Source organism: Scyliorhinus canicula, chromosome 20 (genome assembly GCF_902713615.1).
Source record: "Scyliorhinus canicula chromosome 20, sScyCan1.1, whole genome shotgun sequence".
Lineage (NCBI taxonomy): Eukaryota > Metazoa > Chordata > Chondrichthyes > Carcharhiniformes > Scyliorhinidae > Scyliorhinus > Scyliorhinus canicula.
This window is the reverse complement of record NC_052165.1, coordinates 40,098,562-40,119,976: the sequence shown is the minus strand read 5'-3', so window position 1 is coordinate 40,119,976 and position 21,415 is coordinate 40,098,562. Positions and strand designations below refer to the sequence as shown.

At 46.0% G+C, this 21,415-nt stretch overlaps 1 protein-coding gene across 2 annotated transcripts in view; it reads right to left on the bottom strand.

The window, feature by feature from the left end:
* Positions 1-21,075, bottom strand: part of cry1b (cryptochrome circadian regulator 1b) — a 56,740-nt gene extending 35,665 nt beyond the window's left edge. For both annotated transcript variants that reach the window (XM_038780690.1, XM_038780691.1), the window contains exons 1-4: positions 20,769-21,075; positions 18,525-18,633; positions 14,879-15,021; positions 9,168-9,352 (exon numbers count right to left, since the gene is read on the bottom strand). In XM_038780690.1, the coding sequence (XP_038636618.1) occupies positions 9,168-9,352; positions 14,879-15,021; positions 18,525-18,633; positions 20,769-20,926 (595 nt within the window). In that variant the 5' untranslated portion in view covers positions 20,927-21,075. The remainder of the gene's footprint in view (positions 1-9,167; positions 9,353-14,878; positions 15,022-18,524; positions 18,634-20,768) is intronic.
* Positions 21,076-21,415: the final 340 nt, after the last annotated feature.

Sequence of the window (21,415 nt, the reverse complement as noted above, 5' to 3'; positions counted from 1 at the left end):
GCCATGATGTTGTCAGAGTCCATAGACTTAGCTGTCTCCAATGCCTTCAGCCAATTATTTATATCACGTGTAGTGAATCAAAGTGGCTGAAGACCGGCATCTGTGATGTTGGGAATCTCAGGTGGAGGCCAAGATGGATCATTCGCTTGGCACTTTTGGCTGAAGCGGTTTGTAAACACTTCAACCTTGCCTTTTGCAAGAGTTCCCCATCATGGAGGATGGGAATGTTCATGGAATCTCTTCCTCCCATTGGTGAAGAGGAGACCCAGGAAACAAGAAATTGTTAAAGTGTCAGAAGGCACTGCAAGAGTCACAAAGTAGTTGGGAAGAATAAAGTAGAATTGAGATTAGAAGAAATCAGTTCAGTGGTGCAGGAGCAGGCTGAAACAATGGGTCTACCAAGACCATCCTGTTTGTAGATCTTGGAAGGAAGTAGAATCAGGGTGTTCAGGATTACTTCACTGTAAGGCTGGAGACCTGGTGCAAAGATCTCCAGAGGTGAAAGACATCGAACAACCACAGTACATTCTGTGCCTTTGCTACTCTCAGTGCTTCTCCCAAGTGGTGTTCAACAGGGAGGAAGGAATACTGATACATCAGTTGAGGACAGGAGGTGGGGGGGAGGGGGTAATCAGAGGAGGTTTCCCTGGACAATTTAAAAATATATTTTTATTCAAGGCATTTAACAAATATATAACAATAATAACCTTTTGTTTAAAATATTTTTATTCTCCTCCTTTTTCACATTTTCTCCTGAATTTACACCCATCAACAACAAACAATAATCAACAACAAATATGTCAAACCCCATAACAATAACAACGATCCCATCCTCCCACCAACCCCCAAACAAGCATGTTAACATAAACAAATGACAAAAAAGGAATCAGGGATTACCCATAGCCATCTTTTTTTTTTAATTTAGTGTATCCAATTAATTTTTTTCCAATTAAGGGGCAATTTAGCATGGCGCATCCACCTACCCTACACATCTTTGGGTTGTGGGGGTGAAACCCACGCAAACACGGGGAGAATGTGCAAACTCCACACGGACAGTGACCCAGAGCCGGGATCGAACCTGGGACCTCGGCGCCGTGAAGCAACAGGGCTAACAAACTGCGCCACCGTGCTGCCCACCCATAGCCATCTTTAATATACACAGCCCCCCTCCCCCCAACCCACCCACCCACCCCACCCCCAACTAATGTTCGATGTTATCCAGTTCTTGAAAGTGCTTAATAAATAGTGCCCATGACTTGTAAAACCCCTCCGAGCTTAACCTTCTCAAGGGTCAAGTATTCCAACAGGTCCCCCCGCCACACCTGGGCACAGGGAGGAGAGGCTGCTCTCCATCTCAGCAGGATCCGCCTTCGGGCGATCAATGAGGCGAAGGCTATAATATCTGCCTCCGTATCCATTTCCAACCCTGGCTGGTCCGACATCCCGAATATGGCCTCCTGGGGACCCGGGTCTAGTTTCACACACACCACCTTGGAAATGACCCTAAACACCTCCTTCCAGTACTCCCCTAGCTTTGGACAGGACCAAAACATATGAACGTGATTAGCCTCCCCCCCCCCCCCCCCCCCCCCCCCCCGCAAAGCTCACACACATCTTCTACTCCTTCAAAGAATCGGCTCATCCTCACCCTCGTGAGGTGTGCTGTGTACACCACCTTCAGCTCCAACCTCACACACGAGGTGGAGGCATTCACTCTCCGGAGCACCTCACACCAGACCCTCTATAACCTCTCCCAACTCTTCCTGCCACTTTGCTTTGATCCCCTCCAGTGGTGCCTTATCCTTTTCCAACGTAGCTCCGTATACCGCTGACACTGCTCCCTTCTCCATTCCCCTTGCCGTCAGCACCTCCTCCAGCAACGTGGAAGCCGGTTCCTCCGGGAAGCTCTGTATCTCCTTCCTGGCAAAGTCCCAAACCCCCTGCCTGCCTTCCCCTCTGTAGCAGCACCTTCCTCACTCTGGCCACCTTCCCTCCCCATATGAACAAGGTAATCCTTTCCTCAATCTCCCTGAAAAAAGACTTTGGCAGGAAAATCGGTAGGCATTGAAAAATAAACAGAAATCGCGGCAACACATTCATTTTAACCGCCTGTACCCGACCCGCCAGTGACAGAGGGAGACCATCCCACCTTGCCAGATAGGCTTTCACTCTCCCCACTAAACTAGTGATGTTGTACCTGCGAAGCCTTCCCCACTCCCGGGGCAACCTGCACCCCCAAATACCTAAAGTGAGTCCCAGCCCTACGGAATGGCAGCCCCCCCACCCCTGGCCGAGATACCACAAAATGCTCACTGTTGTCCAGGTTCAGCTTGTACCCCGAGAAAGACCCGTATACCCGCAGTAACTCCAATATTCCTCCTATCGATGCACTCGGTTCCGACAAATACAGCAGCAAGTCGTCGGCTCCTTATATAATAGCTTAATCTTGGTCCAATCCCATACCGCTCCCGCACTGCCATCAGGTACCCCCATTCTACCCGATCAAACGCCTTCTCGGCATCCAATGCCACAACCACCTCTGTTTCCTTCCCTTCCGCCGGTGTCATAACGACGTCCAAACCCTCCTAATATACGAAAACAACTGCCTCCCTTTCACGAACCCCGTCTGATCCTCACCTATCACCTTCGGGAGGCACCCCTCCAGCCAACCCACCAGTACCTTCGCCAATACTTTTGTGTCCACATTCAGAAGTGATATGGCCTAAACGCCCCACACTCCGTCGGATCCTTATCATTTTTAGCAACAGCGAAATCGATGCCTGCCCCAAGGTTTGTGGCAGCACTCCCTTCCCTATCACCTCTTCAAACTTCCCACCATCGGGGTGCCAACTTATCCTTAAATGTTTTATAATATTCCACCGGAAACCCATCCGGCCCTGCCACCTTCCCAGACTGCATCCTCCCAATCGCATCTTTTATCTCCTGCTCCAGTATTGCTCCTTCTAATGTAGCCCTGTCCCCCTCCCCTAGCCTCAGGTACACCAACCCATCTAGAAATTCCTGCATCTCACGGTCTCCCCCGGGTGGCTCTGACCTGTACAACCTCTTGTAAAACTCCACAAAAACCTTGTTAATCAGCTCCGGAGCAACTTCCTGTCCCTATCCCTCACCTGAAGCATTTCCCTTGCCGCTGCCTCCCTCCCGAGCTGACCTGCTAACATATGCCCTGCCTTATCTCCATGTTCATAAACTGCACCCCTTGCTTGTCTCAGTTGGCGCACCGCCTTCCTGGTGGATAGTCGGTCGAAGTTCGCCTGTAGTTCCTTCCTCTTTTCCAGCTTCGCTGGGTCCCCATCCTCTGCATAACTCTTATCTACCTCCAACATCTCATCTATTACCGTCTGCTGCTCCAACCTCTCCTCTTTGTCCACCCTGGCCTTGAACAAAATTACCTCACCACCGCCTTTAGAGCCTCCCAGACGACTGCCTTCGACACCTCACCCGTACAGTTGAAACTTACATATTCCTTAATTACCTTTTCAATTTTCTCACAGAATACTTGGTTCCCCAAAAGCCCCACATCCAGTTTCCACCCCGGCCTCTGTGCTACCCCCTTCTCCAGCACCATATCCACCGAATATGGAGCGTGATCTGACACTGTAATTGCAGAGTGTTCCGACCCCTTGACTCCAGCCAGCAAAGCCTTTCCCACCACAAAAAAGTTGATCCGCGAGTATACCTAATGGACTGCTGAGAAAAACGAGTACTCCCGTTCCCTTGGGTGCAGGAACCTCCAAGGGTCTACCCCTCTCATTTCCACCATTAGCCCAGCCAGCGCCTTCGCTCCCCCCCCCCCCCCCCCCCCCCTCGAGTGGGACCAGCGAGCGCGGCCGTGATCTGTCCAACCTTGGCTCCTGCACCAAGTTCCAATCCGCCCCCATAATCAGCTCGTGTGTGTCCAAGTCGGGAATGGCCCCAAACACCTTCCTCCCGAATCCCACATCGTCCCAGTTGGGACTGTATACACTTACCAGCGCCACTAATCCCCCCTCCAGTGCCCCTGCCACAATCACATATCTACCCCCCTGATCTTCCACCACCTTCTCCATCTGGAAGCACACCCTTTTGCTGACCAACACCACTACCCCATGAGCCCTCCCATAAAATCCAGAGTAAACACTTGGCTAACCCAGCCCTTTTTAAGTCTCACCTGGTCCTTCACCCTCAAGTGAGTCCTGCAGCATTGCCACATCGGTTTTCAAACTTTTAAGATGCGCAAGCACCCTTGACCGGACCTCCTAGCCCTCTCACGTTCCACGTGACTATCCTTACTGGGGTCTCTCATCCCCCCCCCACCTTTCTTATCCACCATCATCATACCCCCGGACCCTGTCCCATAAGCCTGACCCACCCCTGCCCATTGTTAACATCGAACCCCTTCCTCCCCCTCCCGGGAACCCCCCCCCCCCCCCCCCCCCACATTTCCCCCTGAAATAAATCCATCCCTTCCCCCCCTCTCGCTCGCCTCGTAGGCCCATTGAAGCCTGCTATCCAGGCTCCAACGTCCGCAGCCCTCCTCTCACCTCACCTCCGTTCACTAGCTGACTTCAACTAGCTAGTGCGGGTGGCTCCCCCCCGCCAAGACATATCATCCCCTTCCACCCAGTCCCAGAGAAAGAAACAAAACAAATCCAACAATCCAACCCCTACCATTCACTAACATAACATTTAACCATCGCCACACAGAACGCCAATCAACCCACCAATAACTTGAACTCAATAACAATGTAAAGAGAAGTAAATTACAATACAAATCCGTAAAAAGAAAGTTATAACATTTATACATTTTCCAGCTGTTCAAACACAGTCCACAGTCTCTCTTCCAGTTCCGCTCTTCACGTCTGTCCCAAGCCTTCTGCCCTCACGAACGCCTCAGCCGCATCCGCTGTCTCAAAATAAAAGTCTTTGCCGTTATACGTTACCCTCAACTTCGCTGGGTACACCATACCAAATCGCACCCCTTCTTGTACAACGTCGCCTTCTCTCGCCCAAACACCGCTCGTCTTTTTGCCAACTCCACCGTCAAGTCCTGGTAGATCTGAACCGCAGTACCATCCCATAGCACCTCCCGCTTCTGCTTCGCCCAGCTTAATACCTTCTCCTTCATGCAAAACTTATGGAAGCAGATAATTACTGCTCTTGGCGGCTCGTTCACTTTGGGCTTCGGCCTTAATGACCGATGAGCTCGGTCTAGCTCGTACCGGGAGGGGTTCTCACCCTCCCCCATCAGCTCCGCCAACTTCTTAGCGAAGTATTGCGTTGGCCTTGGGCCCTCTGTCCCTTCGGGCAAGCCCACAATTCTCAAATTATGCCGCCTTGAGAGGTTCTTCAAGCTTTGCTTGGAGTCCTCTGTTAACCTCCACAACCCTCCGCAGCTTGTCCCCCATCGAGGTGACCTGGTCGCTGTGTCGTGACACGGCCTCCTCCACTTCCTTCATCTTCTCGCCCTGCTCACTCATCTCGGCCAATGACTTTGGCACCTCCATCAGGGCGATTACCTCCTCCACCAATGACTTCAATACAACCGCCATCTCCTTCCTCAAGGCCTCTATGTGCCTCGCAAACTGTTTTTCCAGCTCCACCGCCATCACTTCAGTCATCTTCTCCACCGCAAGTAGTGCGGCCCCGCTTTGCAGTTCGGCTTCCGCCATCCTGTCAACACTTTTATTCGTCTTCTCATTCAGCGGCAAATCCACGTTTCCTCCTTTCTTTGACGCTGCTTTTCGCATCCTTTAGCGGCTTATTGTTTTTTACTTTCTTTCTCTTCTCCTCTCTCCCCGCTCCACCCTCCCGTCCTTCAACAATCTGAATTATTCTTTTTTCTTTTGAAAAAAAGAAGAGGGGAGAGAAAAAGAAAACCTTCACCAAACTTCCTTAAATCTTCTTTCTTTCTCCTCTGCATTCACCCAGAGCTCCCCTGGGACCAGGCTTCAGCCTTCTTTCTTCCTCCTAGGTGGGAGCCATCCGACGTGGGACACCCCACCTACATTGTGCCCTGGTCTCGGGCCTACCGCCTCAGCCTCCTCGTAGCTCTGTCCCCGCTGCTCTGGCCTCGACGCCTCGCTGTACCCAGCACCTCAGCCCCCGCCGCCCGACACCCGCGCGAGGTTCTTCGCTGGTTTTTAAACTGGCCCCGTTGACTGTTCGCAACGGCCCCAGAGGCCGACGATAGTCGGCGGGGTAAGTGTTGACTCGGGGATTTCCCCAAACTCGCCGCGACTCGTGGCCACCGGCGGTAGCTCTTCTTGCTACCACCACCCTGCGTGCCCACTCCACCAGAAGAGCCAACAATAATAATTTTTATTGTCACAAGTAGGCTTACATTAACACTACAATGAAGTTACTGTGAAAAGCCCCCAGTCGCCACATTCCGGCACCTGTTCGGATACACAGAGGGAGAATTCAGAATGTCCAAATGACCCGCACGTCTTTCAGGACTTGTGGGAGGAAACCGGAGCACCCGGAGGAAACCCGCGCAGACACAGGGAGAACATGCAAATTCCGCACAGACAGTGATCCAAGCCAGGAATCGAACCTGGGACCCTGGAGCTGTGAAGCAACCATGCTAACCACTGTGCTACCGTGCATAACTGCACACAAAACTCAAACTGATGCCACACCATATAACATAACTTCCATGCTTTTGTGCTCTATGCCTTATTGATAAAGCCCCGAATGCTGTACGCTTTATTAACCACTCTCGTCTGTTACCTAAATAATTTATGCACCTATGAACCCTCTCCTCCTGCATACCATTTATGATTGTACCCATTATTGTGTCTCTCTTCGTTCATCTTCCAAAATTTATCCCCCTCCACAATTCTCTGCCGTAAATTTCATGTCACTTTTCCTCTCATTATGGTTCACAATATTGCCAAGTTTCTTATTATCCGCAAATTTAGAAAATCCTCAAATTCTTTCCCTAAAGGATATTAGTGAACTTGATGGGTTTTTACAACTTCAGCTTGTCCAGTGATTAAACTATTCTCAATTCTTGGGACAATATATTCTGATCTCACACCTGAAAGTAAGACTTATGCAGAACAAGATGCAAATTAATCTGAATTAGGTGTCAAATTATGTTTGCTCCTCTGTAAAGGACCTTGGGATGATTTATTACACTAAAAATGTAATTGTTGTTGAATCTTTGAGATCTAAATAGGATATTTTCTTACAGCAAAAAAATGTATACTTTTCAACATGATTGGGAAAATCAGAATCTACAATATACATAAGAACATAAGAACTAGGAGCAGGAGTAGGCCATCTGGCCCCTCGAGCCTGCTCCTCCATTCAATTAGATCATGGCTGATCTTTTGTGGACTCAGCTCCACTTTCCGGCCCGAACACCATAACCCTTAATCCCTTTATTCTTCAAAAAACTATCTATCTTTACCTTAAAAACATGTAATGAAGGAGCCTCAACTGCTTCACTGGGCAAGGAATTCCATAGATTCACAACCCTTTGGGTGAAGAAGTTCCTCCTAAACTCAGTCCTAAATCTACTTCCCCTTATTTTGAGGCTATGTCCCCTAGTTCTGCTGTCACCCGCCAGTGGAAACAACCTGCCCGCATCTATCCTATCTATTCCCTTCATAATTTTAAATGTTTCTATAAGATCCCCCCTCATCCTTCTAAATTCCAATGAGTACAGTCCCAGTCTACTCAACCTCTCCTCATAATCCAACCCCTTCAGCTCTGGGATTAACCTAGTGAATCTCCTCTGCACACCCTCCAGCGCCAGTACGTCCTTTCTCAAGTAAGGAGACCAAAACTGAACACAATACTCCAGGTGTGGCCTCACTAACACCTTATACAATTGCAACATAACCTCCCAAGTCTTAAACTCCATCCCTCTAGCAATGAAGGACAAAATTCCATTTGCCTTCTTAATCACCTGTTGCACTTGTAAACCAACCTTCTGTAACTCATGCACTAGCACACCCAAGTCTCTCTGAACAGCGGCATGCTTTAATATTTTATTGTTTAAATAATAATCCCGTTTGCTGTTATTCCTACCAAAATGGATAACCTCACATTTGTCAACATTGTATTCCATCTGCCAGACCCGAGCCCATTCACGTAACCTATCCAAATCCCTCTGCAGACTTCCAGTATCCTCTGCACTTTTCGCTTTACCACTCATCTTAGTGTCATCTGCAAACTTGGACACATTGCCCTTGGTCCCCAACTCCAAATCATCTATGTAAATTGTGATCAATTGTGGGCCCAACACGAATCCCTGAGGGACACCACTAGCTACTGATTGCCAACCAGAGAAACACCCATTTCTCCCAACTCTTTGCTTTCTATTAATTAGCCAATCCTCTATCCATGCTACTACTTTACCCTTAATGCCATGCATCTTTATCTTATGCAGCAACCTTTTGTGTGGCACCTTGTCAAAGGCTTTCTGGAAATCCAGATATACCACATCCATCGGCTCCCCGTTATCTACTGCACTGGTAATGTCCTCAAAAAATTCCACTAAATTAGTTAGGCATGACCTGCCCTTTACGAACCCATGCTGCGTCTGCCCAATGTGACAATTTCTATCCAGATGCCTCGCAATTTCTTCCTTGATGATAGATTCCAGCATCTTCCCTACTACCGAAGTTAAGCTCACTGGCCTATAATTTCCTGCTTTCTGCCTACCTCCTTTTTTTAAACAGTGGCGTCACGTTTGCTAATTTCCAATATACAATATACACTTACTCAAGCAGGATTTGTTGTTTTGGCATGTAAACTGGAAAGTCTGTAATAGTGCACTATATCAGGAGGTAGGGGTTAAAAAGCATGACTATATGAGTGCAGGAAGTAATGTGATAAGCTCCATTCTCTACTGCACCGTGGTTCCCCCTTCAACCCCAACTCAGACACTATTGTGGGCAAAGATGCAGAATAGGTTTTACAGTATCAGTACAACATGTTTTCTAACCATCAGCTACAAATGGATCTCTTTGCAGCTCACGTGCATGGCTACAGGAGATCAATATCTTGGCAAACCCACAGCATTAACAAAATTGCGCAGACACAGGGAGAACATGCAGATTCCACACAGTGACCCAAGCCAGGAATCGAACCGGGGACCCTGGAGCTGTGACAGGTAAGAGCAGTGCCAAATTCGGGGGGAGGGAGCTTCATACCTAATTCTTCCAGTGTTGGGACTCCATACTTGTCATCATGGTCATCAAGGACAGGTGTTATACATTTTCCGATGGTCTCCGCAGTCATTGTTCCCACAGGCATGTCTATAGATTCCATTCGGCTTACAAGTGTCTGGAAATGTTTGTAAGTTAGAGGTGGCTGACCACCATTGCGATCTATGATCCTATTAAAAGAAACCAATTTGATGAGACAAGGCCATAATAGATCTAAATTAACCCAATTATTTGGACCACTGTTCCAATTCAGGTTAAGCGAAGAAACTAATTAAACCACATCAGCTTTTAATGAAAAGGCAATTCAGATCAACTTCTGCTAAGATACACTAACTAGGAAGTTTAAAAGCATAATACAAACATACAAATTTGGCAACTTGAGCCTGATCTACAATTTGATAAGATGATTGCTGATCTAATTGTGATCTCAACTCCACATTCCTTTCTCTCTCTCTTCTCTCTTCCCCCACCCCCCAATCCTTCATCTCAGGAATCAGGTGGACCTTCTCTAAACTGTTTCTAATGCAATAATGCCCTTTCTTAAGATGAACAAAACTGTACACAGTACTCCAGATTTGGTCTCACCAATCCTTGTATAACTGTATCAAAAAATCCCTACTTTTATATTCCATTCCCCTTACAATAAACATCAACATTCCATTTGCCTTCCCAATTATTTGCTGTCCCTGCATACTACTTGATTCATGAACCATACTTTTGGGACTAGATAAGTCTGCTAAACACTAACAATAGGGTTATTAGTGTAAATAGTAAATGAGTGTTATTAATTGGGAACATAATTGCTATTTTCTTAAGTGAAAAGGAGCTACTCAAACTAGTTTCTGAAAAGTAACAAAGTCAAAGACAAGGCTATATTGTACTACTGCTTTGCACTGGAAACTGCAAATGAGGAATATACATCCTCCAGTAGCATCTAGTGTCAGCAACCACAATAAGTTCATGACATTATTCTTTAAAAATGAACTTGACAAAATGATTCATACCCAAATGCTATTTAATGCTGGTATAAAGATTATAAAAACAGGGTGAATTCCAGTGGCGTTATATAGGGGAAAGACATGCATGAAATGAAATGAAAATTGCTTATTGTCACAAGTAGGCTTCAAATGAAGTTACTGTGAAAAGCCCCTAGCCGCCACAATCCGGCGCCTGTTCTGGGAGGCTGTTACGGGAATCGAACCATGCTGCTGGCCTGCCTTAGTCTGCTTTCAAAGCCAGCGATTTAGCCCTGTGCATGAAATGAAATGAAATGAAAATCGCTTATTGTCACGAGTAGGCTTCAATGAAGTTACTGTGAAAAGCCCCTAGTCGCCACATTCCGGCGCCTGTCCAGCTCCCGCTAAAGTACTGCACTTTTTGTCCTTTTCTCTTAGTTTAAGGGGACATTTTCTTTTGAAAGCCAACAGAATTAATGGCATAAGAATCTTATATGGTGAAATGCCCAGAAACGCCAAGGGACGAAAGGTAGACAATAAACGTTTGGTGGCCGAATTAGAGGGCTCTCAGAGCTCATCGGCAGAAAAGATGATGGCAGACTCTGGACCACTTCACTAATGGCCAAGGTGCTTTCAAGTACCTTGGCGAAAAAATTCAACAAGCACTGGCAGGTTGTGTTCGGGGACCTCCGCAAATCGATGGAGCAGGCCTTAGCCCCATCAGAGTGGCTCTGGAGACCACCAAAACAATGAAAGCCCATGGAGCTACGATAAAAGACATGGAAGTGGCCCTTTCGAGTCAGTGATCAGATTCCTCTCTAATGGCCAAAGCAAATAAATCGTTAAAGGATGAATGATTTAGAGAATCGGTCTAGGGGAACCTTTGAATTGTGGGGTTGCCAGAGGGGATTGAAGGCCCACCGCCCACAGACTACTTTGCAGAGATATTCAATAAGATAGTCGGAGGGGTGGGGCCGATTCACATCCCCTCCTGAGTTGGCCTGAGCCCACTGTACACTCCGGCAGAGGGCTTGTCCTAAGGTTCCACTGCATGTGGTAATAGTGATGTTTCATTGCTTTAAGGAGAAAGAGAGGGCTATGAAATGGGCGAGGGAGCATCATAACTTCAAATTGGAAGACCACGCCATCAGGTTTTACCAAGTCATGGGAGCAAAGCTGGTGAAGAAGAGGGCTGCATTCAACAAAGTCAAGGCCGCCCTGTACAATAGTGGAGTCCGATTTTGTGTGGTATATTCAGTGCGGTTAAGAGTGACCTTTAAGGGAGAGGACAATTCATCTGGTGTGCCAGGAGAGGCGACTCCTTTGTAAAGAAACATGGGTTTTATGGGTATTGGGGACTGGCATGTTGAATTGTGGGGGTTCCATGTTTATTTTTGTGTTTTCTTGTTCTTGTTGGGCTGAGGTTTCACAATTTGGGCTTAGGTTTGGGGTTTAGTTTTACATGGGTTCCGTTCTGATTGTTATGAAAATATATAGCTCCCTGTTGGAGTGCAGTGGTTTATGTGGTTTTAATATTTTGTTGTTTGTAATCATTTGTCTTCACTCTAGTTGGGAACCGCCCTGCTAACCTAAGAGTTAGCTAATGGGAGCGGAGTTGAAGGGTTGACTGCAGTTCATTACAGTAGTTTTTGAGCTTAGGGTTCTTGTTTTGTTTAGGTTTGTTAGAAGTAGATTTTAGTTGTTTATGTTCGCCTTTCTGTGGTTCTGTATGCATATATTGTCCCATGAATGCCCGCAAAAGGAATTACAATAACAAAATGGATTTGGTTTGGCAGCCATCTTGGGTGGGCCTGGTTGCTGTACCTTTTATGTACCTGGTGGATAATCTCTCTGGTGGAAATAGCTGACTCCAGATGGAGGGGGCAGGGGAGGTCCCCAATTCGTTTGGTCACCTGGAATGTTAGGGAGGGGTGAATGGCCCAGTGAGAAGGTTGATAGTATTTTCTCATCTTAAGAGTTTAAATTCCAACGTGGTGTTTCTGAAGGAAACTCATTTGTGGGTTCAGACAAGGCTGTAGAAGGGTTGGTGGGACAAGTCTTTCTTTCAGGCTTTGATGGTAGGGCCCGGGATGCGGCAATATTAATAAAAGGTTACAGCTTTCTGCTGCTAAGGCCCCGGCCGGCCCCAATGGCAGACAGGTGGCTCTCTGGTGGGCACTCCAGTAGTTCTGGTTAATATCTATGCCCCAAACTGGGACAATACGAATTTTAGCAATAATTTGCAGTCCTCCCTCCCCGATTTGGATTCGCATCACCTTATTTTGGGTGGGGATTTAAATTCTGTTCCCAACCCTAATCTGGATTGGCCAAACCCAAATCTCTGACTCCAACAGCGGTGGCCAGAGCTTTGTTGCTTTTCATGGAACAAATTGGAGGGAGGGGGGGGGGGGGGGGGGGGGGGTGTTGCTTGTTTTTTGGCACTGTGATAAACAATTTTTTTTTTTACATGCTCATCAGCTATACTTGCAGATTTATTTTTTTTGTGGTGGATAGTTCTCTCCTCCCTTTGTGGTGGCGGCTGGTTACTCAGTGATAGTGATTTCAGGCAATGCCCCACATATTGTTGATTTGGCAGATCTGGTCTATTACATTTGCTGCTCCCAATGTGGTCTCCTCTATATCGAGACACCAAACACAGACTGGGTGATCGCTTTGCTGAGCACCTTTGGTCTTTGCGCATTTAGGACCCTGACTTTCCCTTTGCTTGCCATTTTAACACAAGACCCTGCTCCCATGCCTGTCCTTAGCCTGCTGCAATATTCCAGTGAAGCTCAATGCAAACTGGAGGAACACCATCTCATCTTCCGGTTAGGCACGCTACAGCATTCCGGTCTCAACATCGAATTCCACAACTTCAGATGATTAGCGCTACCCCACCTCCCCCCATCTTATCCACTATATATATATATATATTATATTTACCCCCCCCCCATCTTATCCACCTTTCCTTACCCTTTCTCCCCTTTGCTTCCCCTTGCCCTCCCCCCACATCTACATTTGTCACAGTTTACCCTCGGATGTTAGTTTCTCTGCTGTTTGGCCTTTCACACCATTTATTATCTCTGGGGACTGCCATCAGCACTCTTTCCCCTTGGTTTCTATGGTTTTAGCACCCCATTTCCCTGGGTTTCTGTGGCTATGACTCATCTTTCATTCTCACTCCACAGTAGTCATCTGGGCTCAAAACAAAGCTCTCCCTACAGATACTGCCAGACCTGCTGAGATTTTCCAGCATTTTCTCTTTGGTTTCTTTTCTCGACCCATCTGCAATAATCAGCTTTTTCTACCAGCGGGTTTGGACTCAACGTTTATGTCATGGGAGGGGAAGGTTTGGAGAACTGTTTGTGGAGGGGAGGTTTGCCAGTTTTAAGGAGCTGACGGAGAAATTCCAGCTGCCTGGTTCCAGTCTTTTCAGATTTCTGATTTTTCGCATAAGGCTTTTCCGTCCTTTCCCTTGGTGCCACCCTCTTCCCTATTGAAGAGGATTATGTCTTTGGCCGGATCTGGTGGGGACTCTTTAGGGCATGTACAGCCATATCCTCTCAGCAGAGTCAACTCCGTTGAGTGAGGTGAGGGTGAAATGGGAGGGGGAGTTGGGTCCCATTCTCAATGATGAGGTATGGAGTGAGGCCCTTCACAGGGTCAACTCCACATCTTCATGTGCTCGGCTAAGTCAGATTCAATTCAAGGGGGTGTACAGGACGCATCTGACTAAAGCGAGGTTGAGTGAATTTTTCTCTGGGGTGGAAGACAAGAGTGAGCGTTGCTCTCGGGGGACGGCTAACCACACACACATCTGTTTTAGTCTTGTCCCAAGTTGGCAAGCTTTTGACCTCTTTCTTCAACATCAGTTCTGAAATGCTTAATGTTGGTTGTATCCATGTCTGCTGGTGGCAGTTTTTGGGCTATTAGGCTTGCAGGTGCTTCTGACAGGGGTGAAGGTGGGTGTCCTCACCTTCGCCTTGTTAATAGCCCGGAGACAAACTCTGCTTGGGTGGAGGGACCCTATTCTGCCCAGTGCTTCGGCTTGGTTGGGTGACCTCATATCTTTCTTACATTTGGAGATGATGGAGTACAGTATTAGAGGGTCAGTAGAAGGGTTCTACCAAAGATCACAGCTATTAATTTCCATTTTAAGAAGCTAGTCACCGTCAGCTGGTAGAGGGTTCAGTTTAGTTTTTTGTGGTTCGTTCATACGTACTTTTGTTCGTTAGTATCATTCTTTGATTGTGTAACTTTGGTTAATCTTTTTGTATGATTTTGTTTCTGAAAATTTAATAAACATATTTTGAAAAAAATAATTACAAGAATACAAGGTTAATGCAATGTACGAACTGGTTATATCTCAAAGTATTGGAATGCCCGCAAAGGAATTACAATAACAAAATGGAGCAAGAATGCCAGTACATTCTTCAACACAGCTTCAAAATAAGTGGTACTGAGTATTTACAATCAAACATTCTATTGTCATCTTTAAATGTTAACTTTTTAACCCTTTCAACAAATACATAATTAATTATCGTTGTTACTGACAGCTTCTGAACACTGGTGACAAGGGCAATAAGTGAGTATGCTCTCATATTCAAGAGGTCTTTTCATGCTGACTCCCCCCCCCCCCCCCTCCCCCCCCCCCCCCGCCCCCAAAGGTTTGTTGCACAAAGTTGGTTGACATGAACAGAACCTTCCTAAAAACTTTCAGACACTTTAAAAAAAACTTACATGTCTAAATCGTACAAAGTGTGTGAAATCTGTACAATCACTTCAACCCCTGCCTCAATGGCCAACTTCTTGATAGCTGCATCTCGCTCCTTGCTAAAGGGCTCAGAGTCATATTCAAAGGTAATACGGGAAATTTTCCATTCCTAGAGCAAATTTCAATAAACAAGAATTGTTAGTTTAACAGATACCAATCGACTATGGATTGCATCCACGATTCACATATATGATCCTTCATGTTGACAGAGCCGGAGTAGAAATTTCTAGGAGTTGGGAAAACAGGCAATAACAATCTTTCCAGGTAGGGCGGCACGTGGCACAGTGGTTAGCACCACAGCCTATGGCACTGAAGACCCGGGTTCGAATCTCGGCCCTGGGTCACTGTCCATGTGGAGTTTGCACATTCTCCCCGTGTCTGCGTAGGTTTCATCCCCACCAACCGAAAGGTGTCCCCATTAGGTGGATTGGCCAGACTAAATTGCCCCTCAATTGGAAAAAATAAATATTTGGGTACTCTAAATTTTAAAATAAACAATCTTTCCAGGCTGCTACTTACACCTACTAGTATCTGATCATGGTGAAACATTTGCAGAGGTTTGTGAACAAATTATTCCATTTATCCAGACTCCCAGGCATCTGATATTTCTAAAGGCATTTGGAAACCAGAAAGGAATAAACCATTCAAATTAATTTAAACAGCAAATATAAAAGTTAATCTGGGCCTGGAGAATATTTTTTAATATTTTACTCAAATTCATGCAATCGATAATCATATGCCAATTTCTCAACATGCTGTTTAACAAAACCAGATATCATTCATTAAAAATTAAGAAAAGCAACAAAAAGTAGTCCCTCAAACGATCGCTTTACACCAGATTACAACTCTCTGAAAGCTGAACACTATATAGTTGGGTGATCCTCACGCTTACCGCAAACCATATCTAACTGCCCTGAACACTATATAGTTGAGTGATCCTCGCGCTTACCGCAAACTATATCCAACTGCCATAAACATTCTTGTCTCGTGATGTAACACATTTTTGCAAAAGAATTTACCGCACAAATCAGAACTCTGCAACAATTGCACAGAGAACATTTGTATGATCCATGATTACATTAAATGTTTGCAAGAAGTGTAAATTCAGAGTAGGTGTAAAATTAAATCTTTTACAAAGCCTCCGTCTAGGTACTGTAGCTGATAATGTACTATAACAAATTGTTTTTCAATTTTTGGAAGATATTGTTCAATATTAAAATCTTTCCTATGGAAACGAGTCATAGTCATGGAGTTTTACAGCACAAAAAGAGGCCCTTTGGCATCGTGTTTGTGCACCGGCCATCAAGCACCGATCTATTCTAATCCCATTTTCCAGCACTTGGTCTATAGCCATATATGCTATGGCATTTCAAGCGCTTACCCAAATACTTCTTAAATGTTGTGAGGGTCCCTGCCTCCAAAATCCTTTCAAGCAGTGAGTTCCAGATTCCCATCACCCTTTGGGTGAAAACGTTTCCTCAAATCTTCTCATTCTAAATCTATGCCCCCTGGTTATTGACCCTTCTATGATCCTGGTGAATCTCCCCTGCACCCTCTCTAGTGCAAATCACACTCTTTGTATAGTGCGGTGACCAGAACTGTACACAGTACTCTAGCTATAGCCTAACAGAAGCAGAGTGGTTAGCATGGTTACTTCACAGGGCCAGGGACTCGGGTTCGATTCCCAGCTTGGGTCACTGTCAGTACAGAGTCTGCACGTTCTCCCCATGTGGGTTTCCTCCAGGTGTTCTGGTTTCCTCCCACAAATCCCAAAAGACATGCTTGTTAGGTGAATTGGACATTCTGAATTCTCCCTCAGTGTACCCAAACAGGTGCCGGAGTGTGGTGACTAGGGGTTTTTCACAGTAACTTCATTGTAGTGTTAATGTGAGCCTACTTGTGACAATAATTAAGATACAAGAGATTTATACAGCTCCACAATAACCTCCCTGCTCTTATATTTCGATGCATCAGCTAACACACGGTAGCAGAGTGGTTAGCACTGGGTTAAGGTAACCTTACTTGTGACAATAAAGATTATTATAAAGGCAAGTATCCCATATGCCTTCTTAACCACCTTATCAACCTGTCCCACACCCAGTGCGGAGAGGGGTGGGGAAGGAGAAGGACCCCCTCGTGAACCTACTCCTGGGCCTGGCCAAACTTGCCATAAATAGGTCCAGGCAGTGGGCGACCGAGGGGGTCATCCATCCAGAGTGTCTGACCCTACTTCGCGGCCAGGTATCCCTGGAAAGGGAGCATACGGTGTCCACAGGCACACTCGAGGCCTTCCCTGCTCGGTGGGCACCGCAGGGGCAGGGCTGCTTTATAGACCCAGATTTTGACATCTTGGTTTGATGGTTTTTAAGTTTCCATTTCCTCTTTATTCCTTTTGGACTGTGCTCTGTTTGTTCAATGGGAGGGGCATCTTTTAATTTATCCACCAGTTAATTTGTGTTCTTCTATTTAGTTGATTGGGCTCTATAAAACGTACCCGAACAGGGGCCGGAGTGTGGCGACTCGGGGATTTTCACAGTCCAACCCGACTGCCCCTTTTCACTGCTTTATTTGTGGCCGGGTGTCCCTGGAAAGGGAGCATACAGTGTCCACAGGCACAACAAAGGCCTTCTGTGCCCGGTGGGCCCTACTGGGCCTGGGATGCTTTATCAGCCCTTTTAATTTTATGTTTTTAAGTTGTTATTTGCTTTTGTTTCGGCAGTGCCCCTTTAAGGAGCAGCTCCTTTTAATTTATCCCTCAATTTAGTTTAATTAGTTGCAACTCCCAAAATAGTTAAACCTGTACCACTGCCTTCAGGGATCTATGGATAAGCACCCAGATGCCCTCTTGTCTATACTTCGAAGCGTTCTACCGTTTATTGTGTATTCCAATGAGTTGTTAGTCCTCCCAAAATGCATAATATCACATAAAGTGAGTTAAATCCCATTTGCAATGAGGCTTCCGATTTCTTATGCAATTAGTTACCATTAATTGAAGCGGATCAGTTTTCTGTATTGACTTAAAGTTGGCAATTCAGAGCTGGCTGGAGGTTGTTTTGCATCATTTGGAATTGTGAGGCGCCTAAAGTGTTAGTGTTATTTTTCTGTGGCTTGTTTCATAAAGGTCGAAAAATCTCAGAATCATTCCGGCGCAGAAGGAGGCAATTTGACCCATCGTGCCTGCACCGGCTCTCCAAACTAGCCTCAAGGCTTAATGCCTTTTCCCCATACCCCAGCACTTTGTATTCAATCATCTAATTCCCTCTTGAATGCCTCGATGGAACAAGATCATTAGATAATGAAGGCTATTGTGCAATGTTTATACCTGAGCCAGAGATACGAAATCAAATACTTAAAAAATATATAATTAAGGGGCAATTTAGCGTGGCCAATCCACCTACTCTGCACATCTTTGGGTTGTGGGGATGAAACTCACGCAAACACGGGAGAACGTGCAAACTGCACACAGTGACCCAAAGCCGGGAGCGAACCTGGGACCTCGGCGCCGTGACGCAGCAGTGATCAAGTGCTTTTTAACCAGGGTATATGATTACAAGATATTGCAGCATTTAAACCCTTTTGCATTTTGATACAAAAAAAATGCAAAATACACACCTTAAACAATCTGGGAAAGACATCAGCTGGTTGTCCACGTACAACAAATAAGCGAGAATTTAATTTCCGCAAACTAGCATCAAGATCTTCAAGACACTGGAGCAGAAATCTGGGAGCAGAAAGAAACAGCAATGTGAATATCTCATTAATGACTGAGTAACTAAGAGATCACACTACAAAGGTTTGAAACTAACACCATATCCCACTACACAATATTTGAAACTAATCCTCCTTCCTGCTCCATTTGATTAGAAATCATGGATTCATTCACATTTGGTTTTCAATCCCAGTGAGATCATGTTCTGGTGTTGATTGCTGTTTTTACAGGACTCAAAGCCTCCAATGGAATATTAAACCAGTTTTGAAATGGGTTTTAGGAAATGGACATGGTGTACAATAAAGCAGCTGGTAATGATTAATACATGTTTGAGACCATTGGACAACTGACCAATTCAATAATAAATGGGATAAATGTATCATCCAAATTCTTAACATTTGTTCTGTATATGATGAGTTTAGGTCAATGGGTGATATGTCGTCTCATTCTTCAAAAGGCTCTTAATCCCAGCCATATCACAGTGAAAAGGGTATTCAACGAAATGACAGTGATAGAAACTAGCAACCAGGAACATTCATTAAATTCTTGGAAGCTCAGATCAACCACGAGATCCATCATCAGGCCAAGATCAATGTAGCATTTAAAACTAAAAGGTAATGCTGCAGATGCCATACATCTGAAACAAAAACAAAAAAAAAGAGTGAAAATTCTCAGCAGGCCCTGCAGACAGCAACTGTGGGGAGATGAAAAGGTAATATTTTATGTTAATAATCTTCTTTCAGGACTGAAAGATCATTGACCTGAAACATTAAGAGAACAGAAAGAACATAATATAAACCAGGTAACAAATTATGTGGTAGGGAGACTTTGAGAAAACATCAGGAACAAAATTAGTTGTTACATGACAGCACAAGTTTAATAAATTATAGCCAACACAGATTTGATAAAGGAAAATAATGTCCTACAAATCGAGATCTCATTAAATAAATGGACAGTTTATGTTGTGTATGTGAGCTGTCAAAGGTGTTTAATAAAGTACCATGTAATAGACCTTTTTGCACAATTGAAGTTTATGGGAGTAAGCAGCAATGACAGCATAGATAGTGGCTGAGGGACATACTGAATGATGTTATACAGACCAGTGGAAATTATGCACCCCAGGGGTCAGTGTTGAAGGCACTAATACACTGACACTAAAAACCTAGATTTGGGTTTACAGGGCACAATTCCAAAGCTTTTGGATGGTAAGAAACTTGGAAATGTAGTTAATAAAGGGCAGATTGTAACAAAACATGGGATGGCAAAATGGGCAGACATATGCAGTTCAACACCATAAGAAGTACGATGTGCTGCATTTTGGGGGCAGAAAACAGATAATCCAAATTAAATGGTGTGATTTTAATGGGGATACAGGAACAGGGAGATACTTAGGGGAGTATGCGCATAAATCTTTGAAGATGGCAGGACAAGTTGAGACAATAGGGATGCCAACTCTCCAGGATTGGCCTGGTGTCCAGGAATTGAAGATCAATCCCCAGGGCACCTTTGTGGGGAACCCTGCAGTAAAATCATTATGACATTTAAAAAGTTTTACAATACTTGACCATTTCTCTTTACCAAATCAACGATATTGAAGGTGGCATGGATTGGGGTGTGGGTACCTTTTGGCCAGCAGTCAAGCATCATCCAATTGGATAGAGTATTTTTTGCTTTCCAATTGGTGTAGGATGGCAGCGCATCATAAGGATGGATGTGTTGGGCGACTATGGCTGTAGTGTGATTAGATTGTGTGGTGAAACCTCCAAGAATACATTTAATCACAAGATTGGCAAACTGAGAAAGATGCTAAAGGAAAAGAGCTTCATAAATAGGTCATAAAATAGAAAGAAAGTTGTGAACTTTTATAAAACACTGGTTTAGCCTCAGCTGGAGTATTATGTCCAAGTCTGCGGTGTGGAAGATTTATTGATAAACTCATGTGAATGGCTCCAATGGTGCGGGTCGGGTCAGATCCACAAGAAATGGGTCTGTCTCCATGGCAACGCGCCGCCACCGGTCGACGTCTGCGCGTGCCGGTGACGTCGCTGTTGCCATAGTAGCCAGTGACCAGAGCCATCCCTGTTGCCATGGTGTCCAGATTCGGCTGCGACGTTGTTGTTCTTTCCCCACCACCCCCACTCACTCACCTCCACCGGTTAATGCCGACACTGGAGGAGCCTGCGAACCAGGGGTCCACGATGTACACACAGCGGATGGTGTCCGAGCCCAACAACGCGTCCAGCAGTGCGGGGTTGTCGTGGAGCCGGAGCCCCTTCCGAAACCAGTGGATCGAGTGGCCCCCCATGGACCCCGATCAGAAATCAAACTGGGCCCGCGGCTCAAGTTCGACACCTGCCGCCTGCAGCTGGCAACCGTTAAATAGCTAAAATGTCAAACCCGCTGCCCGCTCGCTCCAGCTGTCAGGGCGCTCGCGCGGACTGCCGCGTGACAGCCCCGCCCCTTCAGACACAGCCCCGCCCCTTCAGACGCACGAACCCGCCATTGGCTATGCCAGGGACACGTGACTGGCTCCTCAGGTGGCTCAGCACAGGTGGCTTGCCCATCTGGCCCCGCCCTTTTCCACAGACACCGCCTCCGATTGGTCATTGCTGACTGAAGCCCGGAGAGCTGCACCGTCCTGGAGGCCTTTGGAAGAGTCAACCTGGGCAAAATGAGGCTTGTGGTGGCAGATATTCACTCACAGTCCTCCCAGCCATCAGCCCGGAGTCCTCCGATATCAGCCAACAGTCCTCCCAGATATTCTGCCCACAGTCCTCCCAGACATCTGCCCACA